General features: G+C 42.3%; 1 protein-coding gene across 1 annotated transcript in view; it reads left to right on the top strand.

The window, feature by feature from the left end:
- The window catches only part of LOC139407971 (regulator of G-protein signaling protein-like), a 40,229-nt gene that overhangs the window by 11,207 nt on the left and 6,191 nt on the right, over positions 1–22,831 (top strand). The window contains exons 16-20 of the mRNA XM_071151830.1: positions 4,910–5,048; positions 5,225–5,349; positions 5,537–5,682; positions 5,871–6,030; positions 6,172–6,213. Of these exons, the coding sequence (XP_071007931.1) occupies positions 4,910–5,048; positions 5,225–5,349; positions 5,537–5,682; positions 5,871–6,030; positions 6,172–6,213 (612 nt within the window). The remainder of the gene's footprint in view (positions 1–4,909; positions 5,049–5,224; positions 5,350–5,536; positions 5,683–5,870; positions 6,031–6,171; positions 6,214–22,831) is intronic.

Genomic DNA, 22,831 nt, shown 5'->3' on the forward strand with positions numbered 1-22,831 from the left:
TCACCCCTTCTGTCACATCCAACCTGGATCGATATTTGGTTTTAATGAAGATGAGAGCACCGTATCACACAGATATGAGCTGGCGAAGGGTACGATGAGTTTTAAGGGAGACGACAGGGTATTCCTTTTTATTCAGGAACCAAAACTCCTCCGTAGTGACCAGTGAATGCATCCGGTCACATGACAGCTCGGTTCAGCTGTTCGATTTCACATACCGGCATGTCAACTGAGACAGGATCAAAGTCAAACGGGTTGGGAAGTAGACCTCAAAGTGCTCTTCCAAGCGTTGGAGGTGAGCAGTCATCACTCGTGTGGGACACTTACTGATGCTGTTTTCTGTTAGAAACATACACAGCTGAGGGAAGGGGACATGGTTCAATTTTGAAAGACTCTCTCTCCAATAAGAATTTTCCCCTCTGAATCCATTGATTTGGTCACTCATCTGTAGAACGTTTTTGTATTTCCCCTGCATGGTTGCATTCAGTTCGTTCAGATCCCAAATATGTCTGTTACATAGGCAAGGATATTTTTTCTTTTCATCATACAGAAAGTCAACCAAGTCTTAAATTGTTTTTTTTTCCATCCATTGTGAATGACAACAGTTCCTCTCTCAATACGAAAAATCAACTCAACACTCCCCCTCGATAACCACCAAGCCTCAGTGTGAAATAGAACATTGTCAAGCTCTGATTCCATATCTCCACAGAGGTTTGGGAACCGTCATGCGCACAGTTGGTGTGTTTTGATGTAGTTTACAAATGCAGTTACCTGCTGCAGTATATCTCCGAGTTCTGTGCTCAGCTCTTTTGATGCCAGTTTCTCTCAGTGTGTCAAACAATGCGCCCATATGGCAGTGGGAGACACATTCATAACTAGAGTGCAGAGGCCCCTGCCCGCTGTCCCGCCATACTGTAGATGGAGCCCCATCTGTGCAAAAGCCCACCATTCGATCTCATGGAGTCTGTTTTTCATCAATATAGCCATGCTCGGGAATTGTGAGACAGAACCATATGTCCTTGTGAATAGCATCCCCAGACATGTATAGCGGACAAAAGTCAATGCATGGGCATCTCGGGCCCTCTCAACTAACGTCCATTTGGAGAGCATAAGTTGGGGAGTTTTGTATTGCTAGCAATAACATAAATTCTTTAAGTGTTATCTGACAAAGCTATTGATGGGAGTTTCTCTACCTCTGCCTCCCCAAACATTGTATTCCCCATATCAGTTGTGGATGGTAATATCAAAGTCTCTGCAATAGTGTGTGGTTTGATAGCGTAGTGGGCATAGCCATTGACCGTGGGTATGATTCAAGTGCAACGGTCAAGTGTGGCCTTTTCCCATGATCTAAGGGCGCTATCTGGTTGAATTTAATATTTTAGATTTGAACCATTTTCATTTAGATTTTTAAGGTTAACCACATTATAATGATTTTGAGATACAAAGAGAATATTATATTGTTTTTATATTTTTGTTCATTTTATGTTGTCAGGATTTAGGAAATTCTCCCGCAACCCCATTTTCATGTCAGCGACCTCTATTTTGGGAACTGCTGTCTTACACTTAAAGGGAATTATCATAATTTTCACAATTTCACAGTATCATTTCAACCTCATAGTGTGAAAATATATACAGTATATACACTGAGCGTACAAAACATTGAGAACACCTTCCTAATATTGAGTTACATATCTCACCTTTCGATTGGTGTGTAGCCCAAACCGTTTGGATGCTACAGACAGTACCGACTTCAGATGAGTCCTGTGACGCTTGTGGGGGTTGTAGAGCAAAACGGGGAACACCATCTTTTTGTACCCCAAACAGGACGCTACAGACATTTTTGTGAGAAGCCCAATTTGTCGGATAGGTGTGGTAAAGAGGTCCATGGAACTCGACCCAGACAACGGAAATGCCATGGAAATGCGCGGGGAAAAGATCCTGAATTAAATGTGTATTTAACGCTATGTTGGGGTATAATGCTTCCTTACATTCTACCTGCAAACGTGCAATCTTTGGACAATAACATAGATGACCTACGTGGAAGATTAAACTACCAACGGGACATTCAAAACTGTAATATCTTATGCTTCACGAAGGCGTGGCTGAACGACGACAATATCAACATACAGCTGGCTGGTTATACGCTGCACCAGCAGGATAGAACAGCGGCATCTGGTAAAACAAGGGGCGGCAGACTATGTATTTTTGTAAATAACAGCTGGTGCAAGATATCTAAGGAAGTCTCGAGCTATTGCTCGCCTGAGGTAGAGTATCTCATGTTAAACTGTAGACCACACTATCTACCTAGAGAGTTTTCATCTGTATTTTTCATAGCTGTTTACATACCACCACAGTCAGAGGCTGGGACTAAGACTGCATTGAATGAGCTGTATTCCACCATAAGCAAACAAGAAATTGCTCATCCAGAGGTGGCGCTCCTAGTGGCCGGGGACTTTAATGCAGGGAAACTTATCTGTTTTACCAAATTTCTATCACCATGTTAATTGTGCAACTAAAATAAAAAAACTCTGGACCACCTTTACACCACACACGGAGATGCATACAAAGCTCTCCCTCGCTCTCCATTTGGCAAATCTGACCATAATTATATCCTCCTGATTCCTGCTCACAAGCAAAAATTAAAGGACGAAGCACCAGTGACTAGATCAATAAAAAAGTGGTCAGGTGAAGCAGTTGCTAAGCTACAGGACTATTTTGCTAGCACAGACTGGAATTTGTTCCTGGATTCCTCCGATGGCATTGAGGAGTACACCACATCAGTCATTGGCTTCATCAATAAGTGCATGGATGATGTTGTCTCCACAGTGACCGTATGTACATACCCCAACCAGATGCCATGGATTACAGGCAACATCCACACTGAGCTAAAGGCTAGAGCTGCCGCTTTTAGGAGCGGGATTTTAACCCTGAAGCTTATAAGAAATCCCGCTATGCCCTCCGATGAACCATCAAACAGGCAAAGCGTCAATACAGGACTAAGATCAAATCGTACTACACCGGCTCTGAGGCTCGTCGGATGTGTTAGGGCTTGCAAACCATTATAGACTACTAAGAGAAGCACAGCCGAGAGCTGCCCAGTGACACGAGCCTATCAGAATAGCTGTCCTACTTCTATGTATTGTGAGCATGTGCTGACCAACTGGCAAGTGTCTTCACTGACATTTTCAACATCTCCCCGTTCGAGTCTGTAATACCAAAATGTTTTAAGCAGACCACCATAGTGCCTGTGCCCAAGAACACTAAGGATACCTGCCTAAACGACTACCAACCCCATAGCACTCACGTCTGTAGCCATGAAGTGTTTTGAAAAGCTGGTCATGGCTCACATCAACACCATTATCCCAGAAACCCTAGACCCACTCCAATTTGCATACCGCCCCAACAGATCCACAGATGATGCAATCTCTATTGCACTCCACACTGCCCTTTCCCACCTGGAAAAAAGGCACACCTATGTGAGAATGTTATTCATTGACTACAGTTCAGCGTTCAACACCATAGTGGCCTTTAAACTCATCAATAAGCTAAGGACCCTGGGACTAAACACCTCCCTCTGCAACTGGATCCTGGACTTCCTGACGGGCCGCCCCCAGGTGGTAAGGGTAGGTAACAACACATCCGCCACGCTGATTCTCAACACAGGGGCCCCTCAGGGGGGCATGCTCAGTCCTCTCCTGTACTCCCTGTTCACTCATGACTGCACTGTGGTGCCAGGACGACAACCTCTCCCTCAACGTGATCAAGACAAAGGAGATGATTGTGGACTACAGGAAAAAGAGGACCGAGCACGCCCCCATTCTCATCGACGGGGCTGCAGTGGAGCAGCTTGAGAGCTTCAAGATCCTTGGTGTCCACATCACCAACAAACTAACATGGTTCAAGCACACCAAGACAGTCTTGAAGAGGGCATGACAAAACCTATTCCCCCTCAGAAGACTGAAAAGATTTGGCATAGGTCCTCAGATCCACAAAAGGTTCTACAGCTGCACCATTGAGAGCATCCTGACTGGTTGCATCACTGCCTGGTATGGCAACTGCTCGTCCTCCGACCGCAAGGCACTGCAGAGGGTAATGCGAACGGCCCAGTACATCACTGGGGCCAAGCTTCCTGCCATCCAGGACCTCTATACCAGGTGGTGTCAGAAGAAGGCCCTAAAAATTGTCAAAGACTCCAGCCACCCTAGTCATAGACTGTTCTCTCTGCTACCGCACGGCAAGTGGTACCGGAACGCCAAGTCTAGGTCCAAGAGGCTTCTAACCCCCCCCCCTTACACATATTACTTCAACTAACCGGAGGTGCCCCACCCACACTGTTGCTCTTTAATTACTTGTTGCTTTTATTTCTTTATTTTTTCTGTATTTAAAAAAAAATGCATTGTTGGTTAGGGGCTCGTAAGTAAGCATTTCACTGTAAGGTCTACACCTCTTGCATTCGGCGCATGTGACTAATATAATTTGATTTGATTTGTATGGATGTTCACCCCAATCAGTGTAACAACGACTGCCCACCACCACCGATTTCTGTACGCTATTTTTGTTAGCAGCTTATACGAACGGGGGTTAGTATTTAGCAGTCACTTCTTCTAAACCTGAATATAGGGACTACTTCTAAATGTTATGCAGGGAAAACAGCCAAATACTGTATATCCAAATCGGAGTTTAGTAACCACATTGTAGGCCTATACCCTTTAGATCAGATTTGTTGAATGTGTGCCAATCTGGCAGCTTTCTTCTATCCCCCAGCTTTCTTCTGTACCCCAATAAAGACAGATTTTTATTGGGATGTTTTTATCATGCCAATTAGATATCCGCGGGGGCGTGGACATCGACTCTTTAATGTGGGTTGTGTCCTGATACCGCTAAGCTGTTGTTTGTTGTTGTTGTGCTGCAGGTTCAGGAACCTGGCAGATTCAGGCACAGTGATGGCATCTGCAGGGATGTATGGAGAGAATGACCATGCTATGCTACACCAGAAGGCTGACATGATCATTAAGATTTTCCTCAAGTCAGAGATCTCTCCCAAACTTAGGGTAGGACTACTTAGTTCAGATGTCTATACGGTACTATGGTTTTATATGATATCACGTTTTATATGATACTTAAAAATATATATATTTCCATCTGCAGTCCCATTGGCTGTCTTTTTATATCCCATATCGTGTTATGGTTAATATCATATGGTAACTCTATGCTGCTTTGTTTGTAGATAAACATAGCTGAGACCCAGAGGGATGCCATCCTGCAGCAGTGCTCCACTGGGAAAGTAGACAGAGGACTGTTCCACCCAGCTATCGTAACCATCTTCCCCAACCTTGTCTTCTGCTGGAAAAAGTGACCTATAGCTAGTGTTATTATTGCTTTCACTTATGTTGCAATGATATTACAGTACATGCTTGTTACACATGTTGGTATTTAGGGAGACCTCTGTATCTGTGAGCTTATTTAATAAAACATTTCACGGGGCAACAGTCTGATATTACTTTGAGTGCTGAGTGAACTGATCCCTCCCCTGCTTTAGGTTCTGTAATCAGAAGTTGACAAAGAACCTGGATGGAGTCAAGGCTACTAAGAAGCAGGAGGTTTCCTCCACCCCAGACTACATGGGCCCGCTGCTCATAGACAACGACTGGTACCGCAAGGTCAAAACCATCATGTCCATAACAGGTCAGTTCCACTGTCCAAGACAGAGAGCAGAGTAGGGAATCTTTATAAGCCCAGACGAGCAATATGGTGCACAGCTCGGAGTAAATAAATGTACGGTACATATAGATGATACAAGACATGGAGTACAAACAGTTTGGCTAAAGACTCTCCGGTTGGTTGTTTGAGAAGTGACACCTCTCTGTCAACAGAGGACCACACCACTCTGAGGTTTACAGTCCACCATGGACTCAAACTGATCCTGCCTCAAGCCATACTGGATCTGAAGCGGTCACACAATAATATGCCACTGCCACACAAGGCCCCCAGTCCCCAGAGATCTGTGCCATCCTACAGCGGGCCACACGCTGAGTATGTATTTCTGTATTAAGTGGAGAAATAAAATGTGCTTGATTGATGTCAAACGGTTGTTCCACTATTTGGAGACAGACACCTGTGCATGTACAGTATGTAAATATACACGGCTTATATGTGTGATCTGTCTTTTTCTAGCCACCTAGTGTTGGACGCACATCACAAACCCCAGCGACACAGGTGAGTGCTTTCTTGTTTGTGTTTCATCTTATGCATAGCACCGGGGGATGCAGTCGCTCCGCTCACAACCCAGACCTATACCATACGTCAGCAGGAGGGAGAAGATTCTTTAGACCTCTAAATGAGTTACTTGTCTGATTTTGTTTTCGAGGATGCCAAAATGATTAGTCAATTTCGTTGCCGTTGTTGTAGTTTCCACCCACCACCAGCAGAGAGCAGCATAGGCCAAGACGGATCCTCTTTCTGATCAGCGAGGACGACTGGAGCGGCCAGTTGCAGTGAATAAACAATACTAATTTACTCATGCGTTAGATGTACTTATTGATTTTTTTTCTTCTAAAAAGCTAAAATCACAAAGGTGGCACTTATTTTTTTCTAATTTGTTACACATCATTTTTACGAAGAAAACAACAGAGCAACCAATACAATGTTTATGTAACCCATGGAAGATCGTATGTAGTTCCAAAGCTTATTTTTAAAGGCAGAGTAAAGAACTGGTTAATTGTTTGCTCTGCTCTCCTCCTAGGCTGTGTTTCTAAAATATATATATATATATTTTAGGCTTAGCTCAAAGCCATTAAGTCAGGCACTTAAATGGGAATCGAGTCTCAACATTGGTATTCCTCCCGCTAACAGAAAGGGTACAGTAATTGGCTAATTTCAGCTCTAACGTGTGCCATAAAAGCCCTTACGATCTCTTTTAATTAAGCCTCAGTGAAAAGCCTTGCTTTGCAACATTAAAAACGGTGTCAAATCAGTATGTAGAACAATGCTGTACATATCAGAAAATTGATCTACACAGTAGTGGAATTAAAAAGTTTCCAACAGGGAATAACTAGGGCAGGCCAGTAGAAATGTTTTATTTTATAGGGTCTGGACTCGTTGTATATTACCTCCTTTGTTACCACTGTAGAAAAGCAATTAAAACGGAAGATTTGTGTTTTTATTCCTAAAGAAACTGTCAGCTCCGCTGTCTTAATAAAAAAAAGAGATCCTCATGCACACTCTGCTTAAGTATTAGGGCAGGCTAATTTACATTGTGGCTTGGAGTGAATGAAGGTCTGGGAGGAGGAAAATGTTCGGCTGAGGGCGAACAAAGGCACTGCCTGCGCTAATTCTTGGCGACGGAAATCCTGTTTCTGCATGTTATTGTGACAGAGAATATGAGTCTATCTGAAACCTTGTCAGAGTTATTAAAAATGACGGTCTGCACAGTGTGAATCTGAATGCTGCCTTAGGCCCTGTTTTTATTATGTATTGTGAAGTTAGTCTTTTCTTTCAACTCCCTCACATTACACTTTCAAGTGGCGCTGCTGCTGTCATTGTTCAGTTTGTTTGTTTGTTCTCTGACTATGAGAGCATTAAAATGTTGAATTTATTCTGATAAATACATTTAACATTTGGAATTGATTAGTGCCACTTGTGGTTTTAACTGAGAATGTTAAATCATCAAAGGTTAACACTATCATTACAAATGTGGACTTAAACCTTAGTAATACTGAAATGTTCAGAATGAGTACACAATACAGTATATTTCTATAAAGATCCCTACACTCATGAGTGTTTCCTGTGCGACCTCTTGCCTCAACTCAGTCAGTCTGCCATGCAACCCCCTTTTATTTCCTCTCCTCTTCTCAGCTAAATGTCAACAGTCTCTAGTTTGTAGTCTTGGTGAGAGGGGGGAGGGAGGTGGAGAGTGAGCGAGAAGGAGACCTGCCAGAGGCATTAGACAACGAACGGCTAATTTCCCTAAAACACACTTTTAATTAAACAAATGGCCATGAAGAGGGGAGAGGAAAATATAAATGGTGAGAGACTGTCAAAGAATTTCCTGTGTGAGGAGGAGTTCATTAATATTTACAGACCCTGTGGTGTTTCCAGTCTTTATTATTGGCTGCGGCCCAAATTGCACTGTGTTCCCTATATAGTGCACTATTGACCAGAGCCATATGAGTCCTGGTCAAAAGTAGTGCACTACAACAGAATAGGGTGGCATTTGGAATGTGACCATTGTCTCTGGTTCCACTCACCAGCACTACCAGAAACCAGACTGTTATGGTCTTTAGAACTAACAGTAATGAGTGTGCTGTGGCCTCTGTGGAATGGTTACACAGTAGCAGGAGTTATTGGTATAGACCTGGTCCAAATTTCGGCCTACTTGACCCTGGTAAATGGTGGAGGTGATGCTGACATGCGCAGGACCAAGATACTAGGTAGCGCATGTTTAACTCATTCTGTCGTGTTCAGCTATTAGCTGATTAGATTGGGTGTCAAATCCAATCTGTTGTGTTTAAAATGTAAGATGTGGCTTTGAGGCTGCCTTGAGTTTGTCTCTCTTCAGACCCAGTCATATGCTTCATTAAACACATTAGGATGCAAGGTGCAGGAGGCACGCTACACACACACACATGCAAAATGTCTTAATTGTGTTCTGTGGACTAGAGTTACAAGGCAGTGAATACACTTTGAGAAAAAAGGGTTCCAAAAAGGTTATTTGTTAAGGGGATAGGGTTCTAACAAGAATTGTTTTCATCTGAAGAACCCTTTTTGGAAGCCGAAGGTTCTTTGTAAGACAAAGAGTTCTACCTAAAACTTGTTTCATCCTAAGTTTTTAAAGAAATGGTGCTGATGATTATTTGGAATGCAAGAAAGATTCATTGGAAGGCAAGGATTCCACATAGAAACCTTCTGAATGTTTTTTTTCTTCTTTTAAATAGTGCCTGAGCATTAGTGTTTACCTCAGTGTTTAAAGAGCAACTGCCCCCCAAAACACAACTTATCATTTAAACAACAGCCTATGTTGCATCCATATGAGTCAGAAACATTTATTATACTGTCAAAATTGACTACAATGTGTAAATATGATAATTTTGGCCATGAAGTCAGTCTCGTCCAAAACAGAGTTTTGTGAGACTTGTGGTCGTGACCGCCTCACAATGTAAATGAAGGTTGGGTTTGTTTCAGTCCAGCCCACATACCAACAGCTGGCAGCACACAAGTAATCATCAATTTGGAGTCCAGCTCAATGCGACCCAATCATAATGTGGTAAATTTGGGTTGACTTTGGATATAATTTGGGACCATCAGTAAATTACAGAATGTACATTTCCAACTGCTCCAAATTTCAATGACTTAAAAACCTCAAAATAACTATACATTTTTTTAAAGTTAATATACAAATATTGAAAGCATTTAATGAGAACTAAAAGGTGTGCAACATGAAATATTGTCTCATTTACATTGTGTCATTTATTCACGGTCATTAATTAGCCCTGGAGATGGGCTATCTGAAGTTAAACCTACTTTGCCACGGTTTCACACCAGCCTGCTGAAGCTAATTGGCACAATAATTTGGCTAACTCTTCCCACTTGCGAGCACACACGAGTCACCCACATCAAACCACACCCTGAAACCAACTCACTTTTGAATTCAGTCATGGTTCTTAGTATTTCTTAATGAACCAAATCTTCAGTTGCCCGTTACATTTTAAGGGTTCTGAACAGTCAAAATCATGTTTTTCATGAAATTGGATGGTATTTGGATGAAACCAGAACAAAAGCACGTGAAGGATTTCCCCAAACTCTGACTCAGTTTTCATGTCATTACATCAAGAGACATGCCAAACAGGTGATTTTATACAAACGTCTTGACATCATTGATATTTATGATATACACTATACATTGTATGCTTGGGGGGTGCAACTAAATATTAGGAAGGTGTTCCTAATGTTTGGTATACTCAGTGTATGAACATTGTGTGGCAGTCAGTGTATATATATTTATTGAAATGTACGTAGACCTCACCCTGTAAAGTTTCAACTGAAATTGTCCAAGATGAACTAGCTAGCATAGGTGGTATGTCCATAAGGCTTCCCCCCAAAGTAAATGTAATTTAATTGCCAAAATGATATGGCCTAACTATCTGTAGATAGTTTTAAATCGCATTGCCCTCAGTCGGAAAGGCCCGCAATTTGGGCAGCTCGCACGGCAAATACCAAATATACTCAACAAAAATATACAAACAACATGTAAAGTGTTTCATGAGCTGAAATAAAAGATCCCAGAAATGTTCCATACATACAAAAAGCTTATTTCTCTCAAATTTAGTGCACAATTTTGTTTACATCCATGTTAGTGAACATTTCTCCTTTGCCAAGATAATCCATCCGCTTGAAAGGTGTGGCATATCAAGAAGCTGATTAAACAGCATGATCATTACACAGGTGTAACTTGTGCTGGGGTCAATAAAAGGCCACTCTAAAATGTGAAGTGTCACACAACACAATTGCACAGATGTCTCAAGTTCAACCTAATAATTTCTGCACAAATGGTAAAAAGAACGTCTCAGGGAAGCTCATCTGCGTGCTTCTCGTCCTCCCCAGGGTCTTGAGCTGACTGCAGTTCAGCATCGAATCCGACTTCAGTGGTTAAATGCTCACCTTCGATGGCCACTGGCATGCTGGAGAAGTGTGCTCTTCACAGACGAATCCCAGTTTCAACTGTATGAGGAAGATGGCAGACAGCGTGTATGGTGTTGTGTGGGTAGCGGTTTGCTGACGTTAACGTTGTGAACAGAGTGATGCATGGTAGCGGTGGGGTTAGTGTATGGGCAGACATAAGCTACGGACAACAAACACAATTGCATTTTATCAATGAAAATTTGAATACACAGAGATACCGTGACGAGATCCTCTGGCCCGATTGTCGTGTCATTCAACAGCCGCCATCACCTCATGTTTCAGCATGGTAATGCACGGCCCCATGTCGCAAGGATCTGTACACAATTCCTGGAAGCTGAAAATGTCCCAGTTCTTCCATGGCCTTCATACTTACCACCAGACATGTTTGGGATGCTCTATATTGACGTGTACGCAGCGTGTTCCAGTTCCCACCAATATCCAGCAACTTCGCACAGCCATTGAAGAGGAGTGGGAAAAAATTCCACAAGCCACAACAGCCTCATCAACTCTATGCGAAGAAGATACAGTGCATTCGGAAAGTATTCAGACCACTTAACTTTTTCCACATTTTGTTTAAGTAACAGCCTTATTCTAAAACTGATTAAAAAATATATATTCTCATCAATCTACACACAATACCTCATAATGACAAAGCAAAAACAGGTGTTTAGAAATATTTGCTAATTTATAAAATAAACTGAAAATCACATTTACATAATTATTCAGACACTTTATTCAGTACTTTGTTGAAGCACCTTTGGCAGTGATTACAGCCTCGAGTCTTCTTGGGTATGACGCTACAAGCTTGGCACGACGCTACAAGCTTGGCACGTCTGTATTTGGGGAGTTTCTCCCATTCTCTCAAGCTCTGTCAGGTTGGATGGGGAGCATCGCTGCACAGCTATTTTCAGGTCTCTCGAGAGATGTTCGATCAGGTTCAAGTCCGGGCCCTGGCTGGCCCACTCAAGGACATTCAGAGACTTGTCCCAAAGCCACTCCTGCGTTGTCTTGGCTGTGTACTTAGGGTCGTTGTCCTGTTGGAAGATGAACCTTCGCCCTAGTCTGAGAACCTGCTCCAGAGCGCTCAGGACCTCATCAAGGATCTCTCTGCATTTTTCTCTGTTCATCTTTCGCTCGATCATGACAAGTCTTCCAGTCCCTGCCGCTGAATAACATCCCTGCAGCATGATGCTGCCACCACCATGCTTCACCGTAGGGATGGTGCCATGTTTCCTCCAGATATGATGATTGGCATTCAGGCCAAAGAGTTAAATCTTGGTTTCATCAGACCAGAGAATATTGTTTCTCATGGTACGAGAGTGCTTTAGGTGCCTTTTGGCAAACTCTAAGTGGGCTGTCATGTGCCTTTTGCTGAGGAGTGGTTTCCGTCAGGCCACTCTACCATAAAGGCCTGATTGGTGGAGTGCTGCAGAGATGGTTGTCCTTCTGGAAGGTTCTCCCATCTTCACAGAGGAACTCTGGAGCACTGTCAGAGTGACCATCTTTTCATCTTTATTAAATTAGCAAACATTTCTAAGAAACTGTTTTTGTTTTGTCATTGTGGGGTATTGTGTGTAGATTGATGAATTATATATATATATTTTATCCATTTTAGAATAAGGATGTAACGTTTCAAAATGTGGAAAAAGTAAATTGGTCTGAATACTTTCTGAATGCACTGTATCTTTTTTTGAGGTGTCTGTGACCAACAGATCCATATCTCTATTCCCAGTCATGTGAAATCCATAGATTAGGGCTTAATGAATGTATTTCAATTGACTGATTTCCTTATATGAACTTTAACTCTTTGAAATTGTTGCATGTTGTGCATTTATATGTTTGTTCATTGTAGATTGTTGGGTTTAAAAATACAACCGTGGGAAAGTTTTGAAAGCAGATGGCTAATGCTGTAAAGAGAAGAGAAGAGAAGACAATGAAAATACTGTCTTTTAGTTATCAAAATTCTCAACTTAATTTTGTGAATAGTGTAACCTATCATATTGGCACCTGTGGAGAGCACCGGCCCGGTGAGTGCACACATTCACTCTTTATTATTGTTGGGTCATTGGCTCTTGAAATGTTTTGTTTCTGGGCAATCATTTCCTCCTCCAGGTTAGATGGATGTCATATTTTATTTGTGTCTCCCCTTCTCATACGCCTATTATATAGATCAAACTGCATCTCTTTTATTGATATGTTTGTCAGTGGCAGCACTACCCTGTAATAGTTATATTATTCGCCTAAATTATGACTATGTAAGCTACTCATCACCTTAGGAATAGTAGCCTATCTTACAAAAAAAACTTCAAACGTGATTATGCTTTATTATAAAACTGCATTCTTGTGGTAAAAATGTGCTTCCCCAAACTTGAAACTCACATGCTGCCTTTGCTAGCTATTTGTAGCTTGATAAAACAGTGGTGACATATTCATTTTGGGGTAGCTAGCTAAATTATACAGCCAACATGTTGTCTGTTGAAACTGTTACAATAACCCAGCAGTTGGATAAACAGAATTTCTCCAATGAAGAGTTTATGTATGACAGAATTGGATGTTGCATGCAATTTCAATGTTGTTTGAGTTGCTTTGTGTATCAGAACATTTTCTTGATGTAATATCACTGCGACACTGCGTGTATGTTACATGACATACAGTAGGTGTTTTCAAAGAACTGTCAGTCACGGTGATCTCCCCGCCCACTCAGCGTACTAGCTCCCCACCCACTCGGTCTGTATTTTCAGACGTCCTCGTAGTTTGACACAAAGAAAGTCATTTTTCTAACATTTTGAGAATTTCTATCTGGGAAAAGATATTATGAGTGATGTTTTAGTCACTCAAAGTCTATTTAAAATGGGAATCAGAATGACTGTTTGGGACTTTCAACTTTTTAACATGAGTTTAAGTAACCTGATCAGTTTAGAAAGATGGGTGTGAATGTTTTAAACTGTACCTATATGGGAATATTTGTGCATGTATATGGTATTCCTTTAATAATTGTATATATACAGTACTGACATAGTTTGTCTCATCTAATCAAATTGTATTACTGACATGCGTCGAATACAGTGAATTGCTTACTTACAAGCCCTAACCAACAATGCAGTTTAAAAAATAAGATTAAAGAATAAGAAATAAAAGTAACAAGTAGTTAAAGAGCAACAGTAAAATAACAATAGCGAGGCTATATACAGGGGGTACCGGTACAGAGTCAATGTGCGGGGGCAATGGTTAGTTGAGGTAATTGAGGTAATATGTACATGTAGGTGGAGTTATTAAAGTGACTATGCATAGATAATAACAGAGAGTAGCAGCGGTGTAAAAGGGGGGAAATGTAAATAGTCTGGGTAGCCATTTCATTAGATGTTCAGGAGTCTTATGGCTTGGGGGTAGAAGCTGTTTAGAAGCCTCTTGGACCTAGACTTGGTGCTCCGGTACCACTTGCCGTGCGGTATCAGAGAGAACAGTCGATGCCTAGGGAGGCTGGAGTCTTTGACAATTTTAAGGGCTTTCCTCTGACACCACTTGGTATAGAGGTCCTGGATGGCAGGAAGCTTGGCCCCAGTGATGTACTGGGCCGTACGCACTACCCTCTGTATTGCCGTGCGGACAGAGGACGAGCAGTTACCATACCAGGCAGTGATGCAACTAGTCAGAATGCTCTCGATGGTGAAGCTGTTGAGGATCTGGTTGAGCTGTTGAGGATCTGAGGACCCATGCCAAATGTTTTCAGTCTCCTGAGGGGGAATAGGTTTTGTTGTGCCGTCTTCACGACTGCCTTGGTGTGCTTGTTACCATGTTAGTTTGTTGGTGATGTGGACACCAAGGAACTTGAAGCTCTCAACCTGCTCCACTACAGCCCCTTTTCCCATAGTCCACAATCATCTCCTTTGTCTTGATCATGTTGAGGGAGAGGTTGTCTTCCTGCCACCACATGGCCAGGTCTCTGACCTCCTCCCTGTATGGCTTCTTGTCGTTGTCGCTGATCAGGCCTACCACTGTTGTGTCATCGGCAAACTTAATGCTGGTGTTGGACTCGTACCTGGCCTGAACAGGGAGTACAGGATGGGGCTGAGCACGCACCCCTGAGGAGCCCCTGTGTGGAGGATCAGCGTGGCGGATGTGTTGTTACCTAACCTTACCACCTGGGGGCGGCCTGTCGAACTCCAGGTCCAGTTGCAGAGGGAGGTGTTTAGTCCCAGGGTCCTTAGCTTATTGATGAGCTTTGAGGGCACTATGGTGTTGAATGCTGAGCTGTAGTCAATGAATAGCATTCTCACATGGGTGTTCCTTTTGTCCAGGTGGGAAAGGGCAGTGTGGAATGCAATAGAGATTGCATCATTTGTTGATCTGTTGGGGCGGTATGCAAATTGGAGTGGGTCTAGGGTTTCTGGGATAATGGTGTTGATGTGAGCCATGAACAACCTTTCAAAGCACTTCATGTCTGCAGACGTGAGTGCAACGGGTCGGTAGTCATTTAGGCAGGTTACCTTAGTGTTCTTGGGCACAGGGACTATGGTGGTCTGCATAAAAAATGTTGGCATTACAGACTCGGATAGGGAGACGTTGAAAATGTCAGTGAAGGCACTTGCCAGTTGGTCAGGGCATGCTCGCAACACACGTCCTGGTAATCCATCTGGCCCTGCGGCTTTGTGAATGTTGACCTGTTTAAAGGTCTTACTCACATCGGATGCGGAGAGCGTAATCACACAGACGTTCGGAACAGCTGGTGCTCTCATGCATGTTTCAGTGTTATTTGCCTCGAAGCGATCATAGAAGTAGTATAGCTCGTCTGGTAGGCTCGTGTCACTGGGTAGTTCTCGGCTGTACTTCCCTTTGTAGTCTGTAATGGTTTGCAAGCTCTGACACATCCAATTAGCTTCGGAGCCGGTGTAGTACGATTTGATCTTAGTCCTGTATTGACACTTTGCCTGTTTGATGGTTCGTCGGAGGGCATAGCGGGATTTCTTATAAGCTTCAGGGTTAGGGTCCTGCTCCTTGAAAGTGGAAGCTCTACCCTTTAGCCCAGTGCGGATGTTGCCTGTAATCCATGGCTTCTGGTTGGGGTATGTACATACAGTCACTGTGGGTATGACATCATCGATGCACTTAATGATGAAGCCAATGACTGATGTGGTGTACGTAGGAAGTACCAGTGACTCTGTCAATAAAAAAGTGGTCAGATGAAGCAGATCCTAAGCTACAGGACTGTTTTGCTAGCACAGACTGGAAAATGTTTGTCCAGTCTGTGCTAGCAAAACAGTCCTGTAGCTTAGCATCTGCTTCATCTGACCACTTTTTTATTGACCGAGTTACTGGTACTTCCTGCTTTAATTTTGGCTTGTAAGCATGCTAACATGCTGTTAGAAATTTGGTAAAACCGATTTAAGTTCCCCTCTATTAAAGTCCCCGGCCCCTGGGAGTGCCACCTCTGGATGAGCGTTTTCCTGTTTGCTTATGGTGGAATACAGCTCATTGAGTGTGGTCTGAGTGCCAGCATTGGTGTGTGGTGGTATGTAGACAGCTACGAAAATACAGATGAAAACTCTCTAGGTAGATAGTATCATGAGATACTCTACCTCAAGCAATCAAAACCTTGAGACTTCCTTAGATATTGTGCACCAGCTGTTGTTTACATATTTGCATAGTCCTCCACCCCTTGTCTTCTCAGACACTGCTGTTCTAAGCTGCCGATACAGTGTATAACCAGCCAGCTGTATGTTGATAATGTCATCGTTCAGCCACGACTCCGTGAAGCATAAGACATTACAGTTTGTCCCGTTGGTAGTTTAACCTTTCTCGTAGGTCGTCGATTTTATTTTCCAATGATTCCACGTTAGCTAGTAGAACAGAGGGCAGGGGGGTTTATTCAATCGCCTACGAATTCTCAGAAGGCAGCCCGATATCCATACTCTTTTTGTCCGTCGTCTCTTCACGCAAATGATGGGGATTTGGGCCTGTTCACGGGAAAGCAGTATGACGTTCACATCGGGCTCGTCGGACTTGTTAATTAAAGGAAAAAATAGCTTCTGTCAGTTCATGGTGAGTAATCGCAGTTCTGATGTCCAGAAGTTATTTCCGCTCATAAGAGACAGTAACAGCAAGATTATGTACAAAATAAGTTAAAAAATAAGCAATAAAATGAACATAAAAACACAATTGGTTAGGAGCACGTAAAACATCAGCCATCTTGTCCGGCACCGTATTATTCTTTGCCATGATTTCTGTCTTTCAAAAACGTTTTTGTTTTTAGCAGAGAGTAGAAGAATCGAAGGGAGTGTGACTGAACCAGCAGTGTATTGTATGGTGCACAGCCAATTGGCCTGTTTTACCTGTTGATGTTTCAGTGTAACATTTCTAGTGTTCTCTCAGTGGTGTAAAAGAACCCTAGTGTTGTTGTTAATAACCAGAGTTGAGTGTGAGATGATTGGTCCTGTGTGGCTCAGTTGGTAGAGCAAGGCACTTGCAATACCAGGGTTGTGGGTTTGATTCCCATGGGAGACCAGTATGAACAATTATGGAACTGTATGCACTCACTACTGTAAGTCACTCTGGACAAGAGCGTTACTAAAATGTTATTTTTTTTAATGGTTATCCCATTAATCAATCTTCCCTACTCTGGCAGTCATTCTGAATGCAGGTTGTGGGTGATTAAAGGTTCTAATTGTGTATGTTCTCACTGCCTGGATTCCAATAGGAATTACACTTCACTTTGCTAATCCAACATAATGTGACTTGCAGGCTTGATGCGGCCTGTAAACCAGGAGTTTCATAACACCACTGTGTTAGGGTATAACTAGGCCTTCAAAGAAAGGCCTTATGATATATGTAATGTTTTGTCATAAAGAGTTTAATCTTAAAGGCTAATAAAGCTGGTGGAACCGTTCATAGAGGGTTCTAGGAAGAGACCTTCAAAGATAAAATGGTTCTTGGTAGATCCCTTCATAGAGGGTTCTACTGTAGGTAGAACCATTTCCAAAGGGTTCTTCCTAGCACCAAAAAGGCTTCCCCTATGGTGAAAAACCCTATATGGTTCTACTATGCATTTTTTTTTCTAAGAGTGCACTGCATGTTGAGGCCTTGTGTTACCATCTGAATATTAGGGCCGAAGAATTGTGGGCAGTATCTCCAGTCTGGCACCCATCCTGAACTATTTTCTTACTTTGGACCCAGCTAGGGGCTGTGGAGGCCAGGGGCCAGTGGATGGGTCTCCTCCTTACAGCCCTCAGTAGTCAGGTGGCCCTCAGCCATTCCAGTTGTCTGTCGAGTGTCGGCCTCAATCAGTGTCATGCTGGGGCAGGAAGGAAGACCATCGTACCATTTTTAGATACTACATTGCTTTTAATTGCAGGGTAAATCGCATCATACGACAGAGACACTAAGCCAGATTAAGCCTCAACACTTGTGTTGCATATGTAATAAGCACAGTAAAACCCCTAATTAGCTTGTTGTCTTGTTGTCAGTGTGTTGCGGCCGGTCAGGATAGAAGGAAGGAAGGAGGGAGGGACAGCGGCAGGGCTCAGGCAGATGGCTACACGTTTCCTCGCAGGCACAACCCAGCCCTGCAGAGGAGGAGAGGGAGGAAGAGAGGAGGATGGGAGGGAGGAGGGAGGAGAGAAGAAAGGAAGCCCATGTCAGACGATGCTCTGTCAAGCAGGCGACCAACCGCCATCATCCCCCCTCCCCCCTCACCTCCCCTCAACAGCCACAGGAGCAAAAGTTAAGAATAGAAGAATCTTGTCACATTGCATGTAAATACATCTCATGTTTAGAGGGGTGATATATACAAGGGCAGATTCCCGAAACAAACAACTCCCGCCTTGGATCTGGGATCTGTAATCCAGACTGTGTTTCCTCTAGTTATTAGTCCCTGTTGGTCAGACCCTGTCACATATCTGTACCTCTTAGAGTTGAGCTCGGGGACCCAAGTTGACATCATCCGTTGTGGGCTGTATTTTGGCCCCGTTTATTTAAGCTAATTTGATTACAGTGTGAATACGCTACTGGATGATGTGGAACTCTGATATCATCCTCAAAAGTATTTCAAAATACTTTGTGCGTTCAAAACATCACATTCAATTTCTCTTTTATGACCCAAGAGCGTGACCAGAATATGCTAATAGAATGAGTAAGAGCTTTGTTCCACTACTGAAGAAAATATGTGTAGTGTGTTATACTGTCTTCTCTAGTCCATTCTGACCTGACCTAGGAAATTCCCTAGAAAATATGATTCTGTAGCCTGTCCATTTCCATCTTTGTGTGCCTAGGAGATTAACATGCTTTTAAGATCAGGACTAAGGTTTAAACTGGGCCTAGGAAACTGGCCCTGAGTCTTTAAGGGATAGAGAAATGTAGAAACAGTACAAAAGGCAGTACTGTATAAAACCCTGATTCTAGAGAGGGAAGGCAGGTGTAAAAGCCAGTCTACCTCAAGTGACCACTCCTAAAACTCATCCACCCTATTAGGGCTTAAATATGGCTCTTGTGGAGACTCAGCGTCCCCGAGTCATGGTGTGCATCTCAAACGACACCTTATCCCCTATATAGTACCTATGGGCCCTGGTCAAAATTAGTGCACTGTATAGGAAATAGGGTGAGCAGCGGGCCAGGGAACTTGTCTCCCCCCCCTGTGTGTGTGTGTGTGTGTGTGTGTGTTTTATTTTATTTATTTTGTATCTTTTATTTTTTGCAGCTCTGGAACAGGAAGCGGCCAGCAGGAATTTTTGTGTTGCCAAATGGTGAGACATAAATCTGGGGATAATTCTGTGTCTGCGTCGACCAAATAATGGAATTTAAAAAAAAAAGTATACTGTTTGTCAGATGTTGTTGTGGTTGATGAGACCTTTATGAGAAGGACCCTCTTGTTATTTTCTTTAAAAAAAATAATCCTGATCCCTGTCGACGACGGGAAGCCAACAACTAATGCTATTGTTGTGGAACATGTTGGCTTTGTTTGATTCACACTGCTATTTCTATGTTGGCTGTAAATACATATGTACGTGGGGTCCACAATTATTGGATCCCTTGATAAAAATGAGCCAAAAAGACTGTTTCAAATGAACAATACAAATACTGTGCTATATTTATTTTTCTAAAATGTTTTATGAGATTGGAGCACACATTGGTAGGGATCTTAGAACAGTCCTCTATACAAGAATCTTTCCAGATCATTGATATCCTTTGTCTGCGCTTCTAGACTGAGACATAAGTAGTACTTCTAGGTTTTACACAGTTAAATGTTACAAATAACTAAAACATTTTTTTGTAAAGAAATAAAATTGTATTGGTCATGTAAACAGATTTGCAGATGTTATTGCAGGTGCAGCGAAATTCTTATGTTTCTAGCTCCAACAGTGCAGTTATATCTAGCAATACAATAATACACACGTTGTTCAAAAAGTAAAACACATAGAAATGAAGAAATATATGAGCAGTCAATATCAGAACGAGCAATGTCAGAGTCCGGAATATACATTTCATGTATATAAATGGTGTGTGTAGACAGTATGGACAGTATATGACTAGAAAAGGTGTTTACAGCAGTAGTTATATAGGATGAGCAATGATTAGAATACAGTATATATGTATGAAGTAGGTTAAACAGTATGTAAACATTGTTAATGTGACCAGTGTTCAATGTCTCTATATACATGGGGCAGCCGGGGGCTGGACGGCTAGTGATGATTGTTCAACAGTCTGATGGCCTGGAGATAGAAGCTGTTTTTCAGTCTCGGTCCCGACTTTGATGCACCTGTACTGTCTCCGTCTGCTAGATGGTAGAAGGGTGAACAGCCTGTGGCTCGGGTGGCTGAGGTCCTTGATGATCTTCTTGGCCTTCCTATGACACCGGGTGCTGTAGTTTTCCTAGAGGGCAAGAATTGTGCCCCCTGTGATGTGTTGGTCTGACTGCATCACCCTCTGGAGAGCCATGTGGTTGCGGGTGGTGCAGTTGCCATACCAGGCTGTGATGCAGCCTGACAGAATGCTCTCAATTGTGCATCTGTAGAAATTTGTGAGGGTCTTAGGGGTCATGCCAAATTTCTTTAGCCTCCTTTTTCATCATGGTGTCGTGTGATGGGACCATTTCAGGTCCCTGGTGCTGTGCAATGATTTTAGTATTTTATTAGGATCCCATTAGCTATTGCTGAAGCAGCAGCTACTCTTCCTTGGGTCCATACAAAACATAAAACATGACATAATACAGAACATCAATAGACAAGTACAGAACTACATACATGTAAAATAAGAACAATAGAACCCAAAAAGCTCCTACGAACAATTACAAGCATATGCAGTTGAAGTCGGAAGTTTACATACACCTCAGCCAAATACATTCAAACTCTGTTTTTTTAAAATACAATTCCTGACATTTAATCCTAGTAAAAATTCCCTGTCTTAGGTCAGTTAGGATCACCACTTTATTTTAGGAATGTGAAATGTCAGAATAATAGTTGAAAGAATGATTTCAGCTTTTATTTCTTTCATTACATTCCCAGAAGGGTCAGAAGTTTACATAAACTCAATTAGTACTTGGCAGCATTGCCTTTAAATTGCTTAACTTGGGTCAAACATTTCGGGTAGCCTTCCACAAGCTTCCCACAATAAGATGGGTGAATTTTGGCCCTTTTGGTCTTTTTCAGTTCTGCCCACACATTTTCTATTGGATTGGGATCAGGGCTTTTTAATGGCCACTCCAATACCTTGACTTTGTTGTCCTTAAGTCATTTTGCCACAACTTTGGAAATATGTTTGGGGTCATTGTCCATTTGGAAGACCCATTTGCGACCAAGCTTTAACTTCCTGACTGATGTCTTGAGATGTTGCTTCAATATATCCACAACATTTACCTCCCTCATGACGCCATCTGTTTTGTGAAGTGCACCAGACCCTCCTGCAGCAAAGCACCCCCACAACATGATGCTGCCACCCCCGTGCTTCACGGTTGAGATGGCGTTTTTCGGCTTGCAAGCTTCCCCTTTTTTACTCCAAACATAACGATGGTCATTATGGCCAAACAGTTCTTTTTTTGTTTCATCAGACTAGAGGTCATTTCCTCAAAAAGTATGATCTTTGTCCCCATGTGCAGTTGCAAACCGTAGTCTGGCATTTTTATGGCGATTTTGGAGCAGTGACTTATTCCTTGCTGAGGTTATGTCGATATAGGACTCGTTTTACTGTGGACATAGATACTTTTGTACCTGTTTCCTCCAGCATCTTCACAAGGTCCTTTGCTGTTGTTCTGCGATTGATTTGCACTTTTCATACCAAAGTACATTCATCTCTAGGAGACAGAATGCGTGTCCTTCCTGAGCGGTATGACGGCATGTTTGTACAGATGACGGTATTTTTGTAGAGATGAACGTGGTACCTTTAGGCATTTGGAAATTGCTCCCAAGGATGAACCAGACTTGTGGAGGTCTCCAAAATAAAATCTGAGGTATGATTTATTTTGATTTTCCCATGATGTCAAGCAAAGAGGCACTGAGTTTGAAGGTAGGCCTTGAAATACATCCACAGGTACACCTCCAATTGACTCAAATTATGTCAATTAGCCTATCAGAAATCAAATCAAATCAAATGTTATTGGTCACATACACATGGTTAGCAGATGTTAATGCGAGTGTAACGAAATGCTTGTGCTTCTAGTTCCGACAATGCAGTAATAACCAACGAGTAATCTAACCTAACAATTCCAAAACTACTACCTTATACACACAAGTGTAAAGGGATAAAGAATATGTACATAAAGATATATGAATGAGTGATGGTACAGAACGGCATAGGCAAGATGCAGTAGATGGTATCGAGTACAGTATATACAGTGGGGCAAAAAAGTATTTAGTCAGCCACCAATTGTGCAAGTTCTCCCACTTAAAAAGATGAGAGAGGCCTGTAATTTTTATCATAGGTACACTTCAACTATGACAGACAAAATGAGAAAAAAAATCCAGAAAATCACGTTGTAGGATTTTTAATGAATTTATTTGCAAATTATGGTGGAAAATAAGTATTTGGTCAATAACAAAAGTTTATCTCAATACTTTGTTATCTACCCTTTGTTGGCAATGACAGAGGTCAAACGTTTTCTGTCTTCACAAGGTTCACAAAGTCTTCACAAGGTTTTCACACACTGTTGCTGGTATTTTGGCCCATTCCTCCA

Source organism: Oncorhynchus clarkii, chromosome 4, assembly GCF_045791955.1.
Source record: "Oncorhynchus clarkii lewisi isolate Uvic-CL-2024 chromosome 4, UVic_Ocla_1.0, whole genome shotgun sequence".
NCBI lineage: Eukaryota > Metazoa > Chordata > Actinopteri > Salmoniformes > Salmonidae > Oncorhynchus > Oncorhynchus clarkii.